Raw genomic sequence first — 14,366 nt, 5'->3', positions numbered from 1 at the left:
GCACTTACCCAAACTTTGTGTAAACAAGTGTGTCAGGAAGAGCTCAATCTTCTGGGTCCCACACCAATTGCTCACCCTGCTTGTCAGCCTCGAGTAGTACAACGTCAAAAGGCTGAAAGACATGAGAGAGAAAACTCTGGTTAATCACTGTATTAGTATGCTCATTGAACTAATCTCTGTGAAGAGCCATTCACAGGGGAACCTCTGTTGAATTGCCCAGCAGTTGTAGTCTTCTTGTAGCCTCCAGAAACAAGACTGTTTCTCCAATATTTCTCTTTCTTTCTAGAGTGCTTTTTGATTTTCCCTAAAAAACCTTTTTTCAAGCTTTGGGGCCTAAAACTTAAATAGCTTGGACTTCATACTCCCTGCCTATCGCACCATCCTACCATTCTAAGCTAATGCCAGTACGCTGCGGAGTCCCTCATGGTTCGATTCTTTGGTGGCCCATTTTGGTTAACATCTACAAAGTACCACAGATGACTTGGCGACAAACTTGTAACTCAAGATACACCAGCATGCTTATGACACACCTATCCGTCTTAAAGTGTTGCCTGCTGCAGACATGGACCATCGCAGGGAGTGTATCATCGTGGACTGGATATCTTTACTATCTCAAATGAAATCCTTCTAAAACTGAATTCCTGTTAGTATCCACTTCCTAAATTTCTCCTTCAATTTTCCTAAAGAGTTGCACTTCCCTCTCCTCTTTTTGTATCCCTCTACTCTTGTGTCTCCAGAAAAGTCTCTTGGCTGTATTCTTGATTGTAACCTGAACTTTGAAGGCCATATAACCCATCTGTCACAGTTTTGTTTTTTCAGTTATCTCTTCTAAGAAAAAGAAAGCTATGTATTCCCCCAACTGACCTCTGGGCCTGCCACCTAGTCTTTAGTACTTTTCCAACTGCCCGGCAGGAAAGCAGTACTGACGGGTCTTCCTGTTGCTTCTTTGACCACCTCCGAAAGTAGTGTTACATTCTGCACCCTGCCTCATGTCTGGCATCTAGAATTGTGAGCAAATTCCCCCTTTTCCTTGATGTTTTTTTGTTTTGTAGTCATTATGTTTTAAGATATTTGGTTCTGTTTGATCATATAGCTTCCGCTGCCTTTGAGCTAGGGCGATTCTCTATAGATACTGCATACATGATATTGTTGTAGTAATTCAAACATGGCTGCAAAAGGATGGGGCGCGCGCCCAGAAGAGGAACTAAGATCTGGAGGTAGGATGCATCACACTCGGAGCTCTGAATCACCTGACGCCATTTTTTATACTCAGATTCGCGATGAGATCGACCAGTATGGACTGCGGATCTACCAGTTCCCAGAATGTGATTCTGATGAAGATGAGGAGTTCAAGACGCAGGACGAGGAACTGAAGGTAGGTAGGGAGGCAGTGGGATGGGAAGGACGCTAGGACTGCACCACTCTGGCAGCTGCATGGCATGAGGACTGCGTCAGCGGCATGCATGACATGTGGTACCCATAGCTCTGCATGCAGAATGAGTGGCATAGTATAAGAGTTGTACATGTTTTAGGCAGCAAACAACGGAATGAGTATGCGTTTACCTAGAACAGGATACTACGCTTTTCACAAAATTAGTGGCTGTCCACGTGCAGGGGTGCACCGGGAATTAAAAGAGGCCCTGGAAATAATTAGTGGGGACCAAAAGAGGCCTTGGAAATAATGTTTAAAGCAGCCCCATATGACACATTTTTTAGCAAACCCAATGCTTTTCTTATGAGAACATTTGGAAATACCACACAAAAGAGTCCCAGGGTGCAGAGGCCCACCAGGAAATCCCCAGAGTTCTCTATAGGCCAGTCCACCCCTGTCCACTTGATCTGTACACTGCTCTGGGTAATGGGTACAGAATGTGTAAGCAATGTGTGCGCTGCCCTGGAGAGGCAAACTATCACAGCAGAGGTGTTATGCAATTTGAAAGTGCAGGCGACCTGATCTGTACACAAGGCTGTGGGCATATGCCCTGATCTCTGCACAGTCTTAGGATTACTTGCAGCAAGGCCTTTATTGCGCCTTTTGGCCTTCCCTGTTATGGCACAACGTGACAGCTTGTGTATGGGGGGAGCAGAAGCGCAGTGGAAGGGAATGGATATGTTATAAGGTCCTGAATGTATTGGATTACCCTAATAACTATGGGCATTCAGATTCTCTATCATGGGGGTCACCATCATATCCATAACTTTGAGAATACTTTCCAGCTGTCTGGTTCCCTGAGGATTCTATTAAAACATATGTTAAAACCTTTGTAAAAAAAAAAAACAACATCACAAGCAGAGACATGTACTTGGAAAAAAAGTGTGATGTGTCTTTAAGGATGATCAAAGCTCTGACGAAGGGGAGACACCCACAATGCCCTACACTCACTTTTTGATTTTTGGCCTAAAGAAGTTGCTATTGTGAAAGCCTCTTCTGTGTTCTAGAATGTTCCTGACCCTTTCTGCCCTTGACATTATCCATGTGCAATGAACACACCATTGTCAAAGAGAAGCTCTCTACTCAGGCCGCAAGTAGAGGGTACACGGGCACCTTGATATGCACATTTCTGGTGACACCACATATAACTGGTATGCTATGGAGTCAACCCACTTATTTTTTTAGGACTTGACCCCTGTCTACACTCTTCACATTTCTGCAATTTCTGGGGTTGTAAACTGATCTCTTACTGCACTCCTAGGGTGGCAGGCGGTCTAGGTGAGAGGGGGGCGGTCTTGGCTTGGAAACAGCCAAGCAGGAAGTACATTAGAACTCTTGCTCTACTGCCAAGAAATCCTTAAACCTTCTGGTTACATGGTTGGACTTCTAAATCAACCGATAAGGCGTGCAGGTGAGACAAGTGATCTTAATATAGTTACTGAGTCCAGCGGGGTCTGAATCCCAGAATGGCTGACATATTGCAATTTCTAAATGGAGGTCCCCTCCGGCAAGATGCATTCCACGTGGTTCTGAGATGGCGGCCTCTTCCTATCAGCTCTGGGCGAAGGTTTGTGGGACACCCACTCTTGAAGTGTTTCTCTGTGTAGATGTGCTGGGGGAGCAGGGAGCCACATCTTAAATAGACAGACCCCGGCAGGGTAGCCCTGTTGGCCTAATCAGCAGAAAGGCTGTAGAAGCACTTCTTGTAGAGGGGTTTCCTGTGGAAAATGTTGCCAACAAAAATGTAGCCAGTAAACAAAGCGTGGTGAAAATACCTCTGCAGCGAAAAAGTTGCCAAACAAAAAGTAGTCAAAGAAATGGTGCTGAAAAGTAGCCAAACTGCAGTGCTGCTAGGATTTTGTGGGCTTGTGATTGCCTGGTTCAAGGTTAGTGTGGGAGTTAAGGTAAGGATCGAGGGAGGCTAGGGTTAGAGTAAAAATGTTGGTTGGAATTAGGGTATGGGTGGTTGTGGAGGCCTGGTGATGTTGGGTTTTGGTTAGTGGTTATGGTAAGGAAAGGGCAAATAGAGTCATGATTTTGGGTAAGTTTTAAAGAAAGGGACGGGGAGGCTAGAGAGGGCTGGTGATGTTGGCGTAAAATAGGGGTTAAGATACATCTAGTGGTTAGGGTAGATTAAGTATTAGGAATATAATAATTTGTCATAATAAGGCACTTTACATACAACAGTTTGCACGAAATTAGTATTACTCATTCGATATTGATACTTCATTTTGTTGACTTTGGAAAGATGAAAGACTGAGTTGACATTGTCAGGATTCGAACCTGTGACCTGCAGATGACACAGATTTCAGCAGCGAGCATTCTGGGCCTTTACCAGGTAACAGCAACGGTTAGAGTTGCAGTTAGGGTAAGGCTAGGAAGTTGTTGGTGAGCCGGTGATGGGGTTGGAGTTAGGTTCACTGTTCATTTTATATTTATTTGGTATTTTGTATCGAGTGACATGCAAATCAAATGCTTTAGCACGCGGAAGGGTTAGTGTTAGGTAAGGATTCAGGGTAGACTAAGGGTTCTACTTAGAGTTAGGGTAAGGTTTAGGAATGGATGAAAGGTGACTGGAGTTTTCTTTTAGAGGTTTGGGTAATTGTTAATTTTAACCCCTTAAGTTCCAACGATGAGTATGATCGTCCTTTTTGCATAGCCTTGCATAATAGTCTGGCACTTATTAAAGCCTTGTACATTTCTGTATTAAAAAAAGCATTTATGGCGTCCTTATTACTGGCGACATTTTCACACTCTGCATTGCTTGGATTGAATCCAAACATTTTTTAAAGCGCCTTTCTGCCGACTACCTTTTCACGTGACTGCTTTTTCCTGGGCACATTTTCACATAGAACCAGAGAGGAGGGTTGGGGGGTGTGAGCCTTTGTACAATCTTTCTAAATGCTGGTGACTTGGTCAGGCTCCACCCACAACAATTAGCGCGTAATGAATACAGTGAATAGGAAAGCGGAGCCACAAATAAGGAACCACTTTAAGTTAGTCAACCAATGAGTCAAAATATAAAAAGAGGCAGGAGCTGGCTGAGTGGCGTGAGGCTTTCCTAGAGGAGACTTGTGACCAGAGAAAGAAGCAAGTAGAAGGACCAGTGCTGCCGTCACGTCCAGGGGGGCAGACAGAAACCCAGAGTGAGAAGGCGAGTAGGCTGCAGCAGTAGAGCCTCAGCTTGAGGGAAGTCGACACTAGGCAACAGGAGTGTTGGAGAAGCCTGTGAGCCTGTGCCCAGGGATGGGTAAAGAAAAAACGAAAACACCCTAATTAAGAGTTAGTAAAAACGATCTGGGAGCTACTTCCAGTCACTTACAGAAGTAGCAATGCCACCAGACCTAATACAGTAACCAAGTTCAGCAAGACCTGCCAGTTCAGACCTAGGTAGGAGAAAGTGCCTAAATGTGCTGATTTGCAAACAGCTCTAAGACAGGGGGGGTGATCTTTAAGGTCTTGCTATAGCAGATGTGTGTGAAGTCGTCACCTCGTCCTTCCAGGGTAAAGACACTTTACCTGTAGCACAAGGCCCATTATACAAGCCAAGACAAAAGCCGCAGCCTGGATGAAGACCGCAGCCATGATGAGAAGCCAAGATATGTAAAAGACTTGTGCAGGAGGACTACAATCCCTGTGACTCTGAGGTTTGGTCGAACACGGTTCTGGGCTCATACCTGGGAACTTTTGCTCTTTTTTTGATTAGGGGACGACTTTTGACCTCTGCACTTTCACAGCAGGAGTTTGACATGGGAGGACCTTGGCCCTCCGATCCTTTAGACTAGGAACGTTGACCCAGGCTTTATGTGGGATCTTGCATCCGAGCTACACCAATGGATGATATGTGGCTTTCTAACCTGTGACTACTGACTGAACTTGTTTTGGGTTTAGGGCTCTTTGTTGGGTACATTCTGTGAATACTGAGCACACTTTAGCTTTCTTCAGTGGTGTTCGCCAATACCAGCGTCCCTATCTACACCCACTGCCGCATGAATACAGCAAGTTTCAGGTGAGCTCTGGAGCAATGGCCCATGTGCTCACTGCAGCACCAACAATACTCACTAGTCTATGTCAGGGTTGTGCGAGAAGTCCTATGTCACAGAAGAGGGAGAGCCTGTTTATACACGTGTCGAGCCTGCAGGAAGGAGATCTTCCTGAAATCATCCCAACTGTCCACTGTCTACAGCCCCCATTAACTACTCCTGTCCTAGTTACACCCAGTTAAGAAGCTGGGAGATTAGAACGTCTCCTTTTCTCTTACTTTGAAAGTGACCCAATTGGGACTGAGCGTTTCAGTTCCTTCTAGTTCCGCATCACAACAGTATTCCCCTATTTCCTCTCAAATATGTATCTGTTGGAAGTGGGATTATCAGGTATCTGGTATCTCTCTGTGTTATTTTAACTGCTATCCAAGATGTAATCTAATTTTTCATACGGAAGGAAGGGTCATTATTGTACGATAATGACCTGCCCCCAATTAATGGACTGAGAAGTTGCAGTATTCCATAGGTTGGGTAAAGGTCTCTATCCCATATGATAATGACCCTTCCCTTGGTCTATAAGGCGATTGGTACACAGATGTAATAGCAATGTATGCTTTGGAGTTCTACTGGCGTAGTAAAAAGTGTTAGTTTAATAGTGAGTAAAGTAAATAGACTAAACGTGTTTCTAAATTAAATGTGGTTTTATTTTGTGGCATTTAATAAGACGGTTGTCTGTACAAGGTAAGCATTTTATTTATCAGCTTGGCTAGACTGGAAAAGTTTTGACTCGAGCATGTTTTAAGTGTAGTGTAAAAGTAGACGGTTTCTGTGTACAAAAGTGAAAGCATGTTTCAGCTTTCACTTTGGTATATTACATTTTTAATTGCCTATTACGAAGGTTCAGTGGGAAAAAAAACATCCTTCCAGAGAGGCAAATTCCTGTTGAAAGAAATCTCACTCAGAAATTGCATTGTTATTTCCTGAAGGTAGAGAACTGCTTTGTGTTGTTTCCCTGTCTGCTCCTAATATGAGAATGCTTGGACTGAATTCACTACCAGTAGTTATTGACTGCATTCCAAGCATTCTGATTGGCTGAGAGGAGGTCAATAATGGTGTGGTAATCGAGTCTATGAACTAGAGGAACGGGGAAGGGAAGGAGCTTTCATAATAGCATTTCACTATAAGCAATGTCCACTATAACAGGTCCTTCCACACATTTAGGTTGGGTGGTAAATCACTCAAGTACTTCACAAAGTGGAACTTGCATGACTTCCTGGTAGCCCTTCTGTGTTAAAGCTTTGAATCTTGAATAAAGAGTTCCTTTTTTTCTCCAAATGTACGTCTCTGCTTATATTTTTAAATAAGATGTTTTCAAAATGATTCACATACTTATGGGACTGATAAAGATAGCCAAGATTAAGAATCTTATTCTGGCAAATCGCATATCCAGCATATGTACCAGAACTTAATGTTCCGGACACTTTGGTTTCTGTCCAGTAAGAGAGCTTCAAGGATAGAGTTGACAATTGCAGTCTCTCCGGTGAAATAAGACAGATAAGAGCTTTTTCTTCACCGGGAATTGGTGCAGGCAGGGCCCTCTGTGTGTGGTTTGATATGTAACTGTCTTCTTTTTGCAGAGGAGTATTCCATTCGCTGTGATCGGGAGCAACACTGTGGTGGAGACAAGCGGCAGGCATGTTCGGGGGAGAATGTACCCTTGGGGTGTAGTAGAAGGTTTGTGTCTTAAAATCCTTGATCTGAAAATCATTGCATCCGCATGACAGGCTGAGTGAACCACTGTTTCACAAATGTTGCTCCTTACTGTCCTATCTTATGGGCAACATGTAGCCTGGGTTTGGAAAACGTGACCGCATTCACTTTTATTGGGTACAGTATGAAGTATAGTCACACCAACAGCAGCCATCCATGCAGGGCTAGACAGTGGAAATTTCACATTCTGCTCTGCCCACAAAGCTGTCCATTCATAAGGCAATACGCCCCGAGGTGGCGGGCCATTCCCACGTCACATGGCTTCTGTGCACCAATGGCTTGCTGAGACTCTAGCACTACAGTGGGCTACTCGCCCAGTTTATATTAAACAATGCAAGGATCCACAGTAGTCTGATGTGCATGTACACTTCTGCGTGACTCGCCCAGTCCCATGTGAATGGCTCACCTTTCAGCATCGCAGCCCCCGGCCCCTTTGACCTTTGCCTGTTAGCAGGCTCGTGAGCAGTTATGACATTGTGGAGAAATGGGCCTCTGTGTCGGCACCAATCACCTCAGAGGGGGATAAAAGGGTATACAAAGTTTGCTTCAAAATCACTGACAAGACCATATCATGGGGTATTCTCTGCATATGACTGTAACTGAGTGACGAGAGTACTTGCAAGTCGGGTCAGTGGGGTGCCACGGATATTCAGTAGGAAAAAGTAATGGGGAGACACTGGAGTGACTTTACAAACTGAATCTGCTAACAACAGGTGTTGTTATTACCCAACACAATGGGCCTCATTACAAGCCTGGCGGTCTGGAGATAAGGGTGCCGGTAGCAGCGAACTGGCACCCTTTTCGGACCGCCAGACTACAAGTATGCCTGCAGTGGCCGTTGCTGCTGGCAGGTGTGACCTGCCAGGGGCACCGGCCCCTGCAGGCATGGTTTTCACGGAAGCGCGGGCACCGTTACCAACGGTGCTGGTGCTTCCGTGTCCCCATTCCCGTGGAGTCCAATGGGACTTCCCAGGAATGGGGGCTTACACTTTCCGGGCAGCTGGGACGTGTAATGTCCCAGTGGCACCGCGATAACACTGTTCCGCCCGTCTGCCAAACGGAGACAGGGCAGCCTGCCAGTGAAGGAAGAGAAGCAGTAAGTGGGGAGAGGGGTTTGTGGGAGTTTGGAAAACAGTGATTTTCCCAATAAGAAGCAAGCAGGCGGATTCCATATGAATCCAATGATACATGCTGCCTGGAAAGTGTCATTTGCATGCAGCATTTACACTGACTACAAAACAACATGAAATTAATAAGTAAAGGCGATTTCACCTGGTTTCCACTCGGTGTTGTAAAGTGCAAATGTGCAGGCAGGCAATCTAACACCACATAAATGCTAATGTTGGGAGTCCTTTGCATGCAGTTTACATGTTTTATAAAATTACCCCACACAAATGTCGCTGTGCTGGATGCTTTAAACCACTGAACTACCTAGCCAACATAATGTGGCTAGCTCCAACACCGATCCGCTGTAATTCAATAAAACATTGCACCGTTAATCCCTTCACCCTCCTTGATGGTGGTGAACCTCGCCAGGGCATGCTCCCCAGAATCGAAAGCAAGCAGAATTCGAGGAACATCTGGAATCACAATGCAGGATAACCCCCATAACCGCATTACGAGGTTGGAGGTAGCCCCCAAACTCGGCTCCCGCTCCGGCTCTGGCACCCATGAAAGGGGAATCACTGGCCATTCCGACCTCGGCGGACCCGGTAATTCCCCTTGCGTGTGTGCCGGAGCCGGTACATCCCATTCCCATTTGAGTCCCCATAGGGCTCAATGGGAATGGGGAGGATGGTAGCAGCGCTACCATTCATAACGGTACCGTTGCTACCATCATGTTCTGCTCGTGGGTGACGGTACGGCCACCTGGTTAGACCAGGTGGTGGCTAGGGCACCCGCGAGCAGAACTCGTAGTATGGCGGTATGGTAGCAACGGTTCCGGTAGCGCTACTGGCACCGTTGTTGTCTTACCGCCATACTCGTAATGAGGCCCAGTTAGTTTCAAACCATGACAGAGGGCCTCATTACAACTCTGGCGGTAGCCATGCCCTTGTTAAGGGAACGGCTGCCGCCGGAGTTGCATTTTTTCTGGCACCCGTGAATGGGCAAGAACCGGGTCATGCCGAGCTTGGCGGACCCGGTTCTTGCCCATTTTCGGGTGCCGGAATCAAGGGCCTTCCGATCCCCGTTCTGCCCCATAGGGCTGAATGGGGATGGGGAGGTTGGAGGCACCGGCACATACAGAGTTGTGCCGGTGCATCCGACGTGCTCTGCTCGCAGGTGCCGTTACACCCGCCAGGAAAAGCCTGGCAGGGGAAACGGCACCCGCAAGTAGAGCACCTAGTATGGCGGTCCGGGAACTACAGTACCGGCATGCTTACCGGTACCGTAGTTCCCGGGCCGCCATGCTTATAATGAAGCCCAGGAAGCTGCTGTCCAATGCGAGAGAGACAACTGCAATCGAAAGGCAACAGAGACAGCTGCAGTTAGGAGTGTTCGAAATGGCATCTTGGCAGTGGGCAGTTGGTCAGTATGTTAGCAACAACGCTTATAAGCATGTGAATGAAAAGGTTGTGATGAGAATATAACTGGGTCAGATTTAAACAATGTGACGGGCAGCTGCAATGAAAATGTGAGCTATGCAGCTGCAGTCAGAATGTGAATGGCAGACTTGCAGACCCTTGCAGTTGAGTTTCCTTATCCTGTATTGTCACGGTTCACATTTACTAAGCGTGGTAAATAGATGTTACCAGTGTGCCCTGTCAAAGTTTAGTCTCCAATAACAGGGACAAGAATGGATCCCAATATTTTTAAAAATCCCAGACAATGTTCATTTAGGTGTAGATGTTATCCTGGAGCAAGGATCTGCAACCTTAGTTTCTCCAGATGTTTTGGACTACAACCACATCAGCCTTAACCAGCATACTCAATTTTGAGGGATCGTGGAAGTCATAGTCCAAATTTCCTGGCGTGTCACATGTTGCAGACCCCTGCCATAGAGAATTCTCCTTGCACAACCCTCACTTGTTTTTCACCTACCAGTGATGAAAATAACTTTTACACCCTCTTGGTGTCTCTGTGGGGCAGCAACAGGACGGTCGTTTTTGTATTTGGACTCATCTCTACCAGGTTTCATGTTTATGGCGATCAATGTTTAAATAAACCTCTGTTCCCTTCACATCTCTTTCAGCCTTCTGGAAAATATGATTTACTTATCAGTGCCTGCTTATTTCATCCAATTATACAGTGGCCTATGCTGCCGCCATCTTCCTTGTTCCCAGATTACATCAATTGGTGTTTTCCATTGTAGCAGTCCTTCTTTGGGTGCTGTTTTTTTTTTTTACTAAGGAATGTTTCAACGCCTTCTTTTATTCTTTCTCTTCATTTTGATACTCTGTTATCCAAGTCAAAAAACAAGTGTGTTTTTTTTCTTCTTTCTGGCCTGTAATTATTTTCCGTTTTTGGTGTCAAATGTGCACTGTTCTTTCCTGATATTCCTGTTGTTGTATGTGGGCTGCCGCGCGCCTCTCATCGTCTACCCCTCTTCTTGCAATCATGTTTTAAAAGAAATAGCAACAGAATCGGACTGTGGCAAAACATTCCACGGCAACAAAAAAATGTGCCCACTTTCAGGAATGGCAATTCATGATATTTCTAAAGAAGTTGTTTGAGTAGTACCTGGGTACGCAACACATTTTAGGAGGAAATTGTGGAAAATTGTTAATTTTAAAGTACATTGGGCCAGTAACCTGTGTTGATACTGCACGCTACATAGTCATTAAAGTGGTCCTATTGACCTACCTGTGGTGCCATTGATAGCTAGTGTTGTACCTTCTAGTTGAATATATCATGTAACCCACTAATTCCTTCAAGGTGGACTGGGACTGTGTCCATACCGACCCCATCATCCGGTTTGAGGGTTTTTTTCTTCTTAAAATTGATCTAGTTATATGTTTGTGGGTGCACTCTAAGATGTTCAGTGTATCTCAACATTACAATTGTAATTATGTTGAATTGTTTCATTGCAATTGCGAGGTAGTGGATCGTCATTGGGGTACTCTGTTGAACGTGAAGTTCGCATGAGAAGGGTGAACAGTCCCTCATGGCTTATCAGTCTGTTGCCAGTAGTGCAGGATGTTCATGTTTCTAATTTGCTCACTGTTCTTGTCGACCAAACTCTGTCTAAGACTGCATCCAGGTTTAGCAAATTTCCTCCTCCACCCTGGATCAGACCATTACTCTTTACTAGTCTATGCCTCTTACTGATTCAGCTGTTGAGGCAACATCTCTGGGGATCCACCCTGAAAGGGGAAACCCTCTAGAAGAAACAATCTTCTATATGTCAGCTAGGACCATCTTACCACTGCAAGCAATAAGACATTCCCAGAAGGCGGGACTCCGGCATCTCTCACTGCTAGCAGATACCCAAGGCGCCAGTTCCTGATGGGCTTTTTGCTCGTTCCACTGCAGCGTAGCGATTAAATGTGTATTTCCAGATTCTTCTTTTGGAAATCTGTACACCAGCCATCTCGACTACTCCTCATGCCTCTTGGAAGGATCTCTCCCTGGATATTCTGAGAAGATGTGAGGATTTTCTTCAGTCTGAAAGTTCCACACAACAGGATTATTGGATTCCTGCATAATAATAATAATTTGGCATTTATATAGCGCTACAAACCCTCAGGCATCTGAGCGCTGCTTATTATTACCCACAGTGTGTGGTGCTCATTTATCGACCTCGGAAGGATGAAAGGCTGAGTTTGGCTCTGCCGGGATTCAAATCTGTGTCGACAGCCTCTGTATGGATGTCAAAGTGAGCGCTCTACCCGCTGTGCTATCTGACCAGCTGACAGCATGCATTGTTAACTCCTTAAAATGGGTCTGTGCTGTGAAGTGTGCCCTAACACATATGGATGTTGGAAAAGCAGGACACCAGAGTGTTGAAAAATGTCCTACAGTGTACTTTTAGGACTTCATCCTCCATTACATCAGCATCACTGCCTGTTGTGCTCTCATTGTATTATAGCGAGGGCTAACAAGCATTGGCAAAACCAATAGGCTGGGGCTGTTTGTATAGGTGCTAGTGTGTGTTCATGGCTCGAGAAAAGGTTGGATGGGGAATGTGATTGTATGGATTGAGGATGGATGGACGGGTTCATAACTGCATTGATTTACCTGGATGCTGGATATCGTTGTCTGAGAGGATGTAATTGGCTAGATGTGTAGGTGTATTTGTGGGGATGGGCAAAAAAAGATGGGTGTGATTGGGTGGAAGGGTGTATGGGTGTGACTGATGAATGGATGTTTCAGTGTTACATGGTGAGTGGGATTAGATGGATGGATGAATGTGATTGAAGGGGTGTGATTAGTTGGATGGAAGTATGAGTGTTAATAGATGTATGTGAGTAATGAAGGCTTGGGTGGTTAACGTGTGATTGATGGTTTGTGACTGTGTTGATTGATGGCTAGGTTTACTCTTCCCTGAGAAGTTATCATATCCATGAATGAGAAGGGCAATTTTTGTTCCCGAAAAAGAATTGCATAGGGGGCACATTTCAAAATCTAGGGAATAAGGCAAAAAAAAAAGATCCTCGTCTCTAGATTGTGCTTCCTATAATGAAAAATCTACCCATTTATAGTAGCGGCCTATAGCAAAACATCTCTACAGATATCACTGATTTTAATTTTATTTATTTATTACAACACATATATCGTTTTATTCAAAGCACTGAACAGATGTACAAAGATACAAGCAAAAGTGAAAAGTGGCAATGTAGACAATGACACTATGCACAGATGGACCCAAGAACACAGCAACTCTTGAAGCCAGTTCAAGGATTTTAATTGGAAGAATTGTTACGGCGCTCACGAAGAGCCGTCCCTCTCTTATATAGAGCGGTCCAGTCCCTGCGTAACCCCGGCATCCCGCAACCCCAGTTTGGTCACTGGATGCTGTCAGTTTGACGGTGACTGCCTAAATACAAATGCCTCCTTGATTTATTTAGTTATTTTATTTGTTGCATATTTATGAGGCACCTATACACAAGTGTTTCAAAGCACCACAAGATAAAATGGGGGGGGGGGAGGGGCGGCCGCAAGGGGAAAAAACAATAACAGTCCTACTAGGCCTTGTGACATTCGGATCGTGCAAGTGCAGCAGTAAGAAATGCAGGGATGGGTACGGGAGTGAAGGGGTGCAGGCGGAAAGAATGCCCAGGAATAGGCAAGTACCAAGGGGAGCCAAGGAGGGCAAGTGCCAGGGGATGTCAGGGAACACCGTCAAGTGCAGGCGAAGGGGTGGACCTACTTAGGAGGCGCACCAACCCTCAAGCTGTTCAGGAAGGGGGCCCAGAAAGGCAGTGCTAGTTAGCTAGGTTGGGCGGGTGCTGAGGGAGACTGGGCGAGCAGGGCCTGGTGCCCTGTAAGACTCAAAAGGGACCGGGCCACCAGTCTCAGCAAACAATGGGGACATTAGCAAGGCAGGGCAAGATGGCAGGAAGTAGAGAGCTGCTTCCGTAACTTGAGGAGATCCAGCTCAAGTCTGAGAGAGGCAGGGTGGCCATTCCAGAGGGATGCTCCTGCCAAAGATAGAGATCTACCCCACACTCTCTACTTAGGGAAACGTTGGATCTTCAGCGAGTTGGAGCTAGAGAACCAAAGTGCTCTAGCCGGGAGATATTTAGGAAGAGAGAGTTGGATGTAACAGGGTCTCAGGCCCCAGAAAGCCTTATGAATGATGCAGAGGATCTTGAATTTGATCCTTGCAGCAACTGGGAACAAGTGGAGAGATTTTAGGGCTGTAGAGATGCGGTTCCTGGGCTTGAGGCCAAGGATAAGTCTTGCAGCCCTATTCTGGGTTAGCTGGAAGGGGCGAAGAGAGGAAAGAGACAGATTGAGGAAGAGGCTGTTTCAGTAGTCCAGCCTAGAGAGGACCAGAGCTCTGGAGACATTAAGCATATGGGGGAAAGTGAGGAAAGGGAGAATGCCCCTGAGGAGGTGGAGCTGAAAGTTGACCTTCTACGCAAGGTACACGATGTGAGGGGAGAAGGAGAGGGAGGAGTTGAAGATGACACCAAGGTTTTTTGACTCACAAGAAGGTGAGGGGAGTGGGAGGGAAACAGAGAGCATACATCCTGATGAAAAGGATCTCTGTCGTACTGGCATTAAGGCCGAGATCA

At 45.8% G+C, this 14,366-nt stretch overlaps 1 protein-coding gene across 5 annotated transcripts in view; it reads left to right on the top strand.

Annotated features, from left to right (window-relative positions):
- LOC138488071 (septin-4-like) overlaps positions 1-14,366 on the top strand; it is a 470,714-nt gene that overhangs the window by 371,595 nt on the left and 84,753 nt on the right. For all 5 annotated transcript variants that reach the window (XM_069614798.1, XM_069614799.1, XM_069614797.1 and 2 more), the window contains 2 exons: positions 1,274-1,375; positions 7,053-7,149. In XM_069614798.1, the coding sequence (XP_069470899.1) occupies positions 1,274-1,375; positions 7,053-7,149 (199 nt within the window). The remainder of the gene's footprint in view (positions 1-1,273; positions 1,376-7,052; positions 7,150-14,366) is intronic.

This window comes from Ambystoma mexicanum, chromosome 9, assembly GCF_040938575.1.
Source record: "Ambystoma mexicanum isolate Mex_15411 chromosome 9, UKY_AmexF1_1, whole genome shotgun sequence".
In the NCBI taxonomy this organism is placed as follows: domain Eukaryota; kingdom Metazoa; phylum Chordata; class Amphibia; order Caudata; family Ambystomatidae; genus Ambystoma; species Ambystoma mexicanum.
The sequence above is the reverse complement of the archived record's forward strand: the minus strand, read 5'-3'. Positions and strand labels throughout refer to the sequence as shown.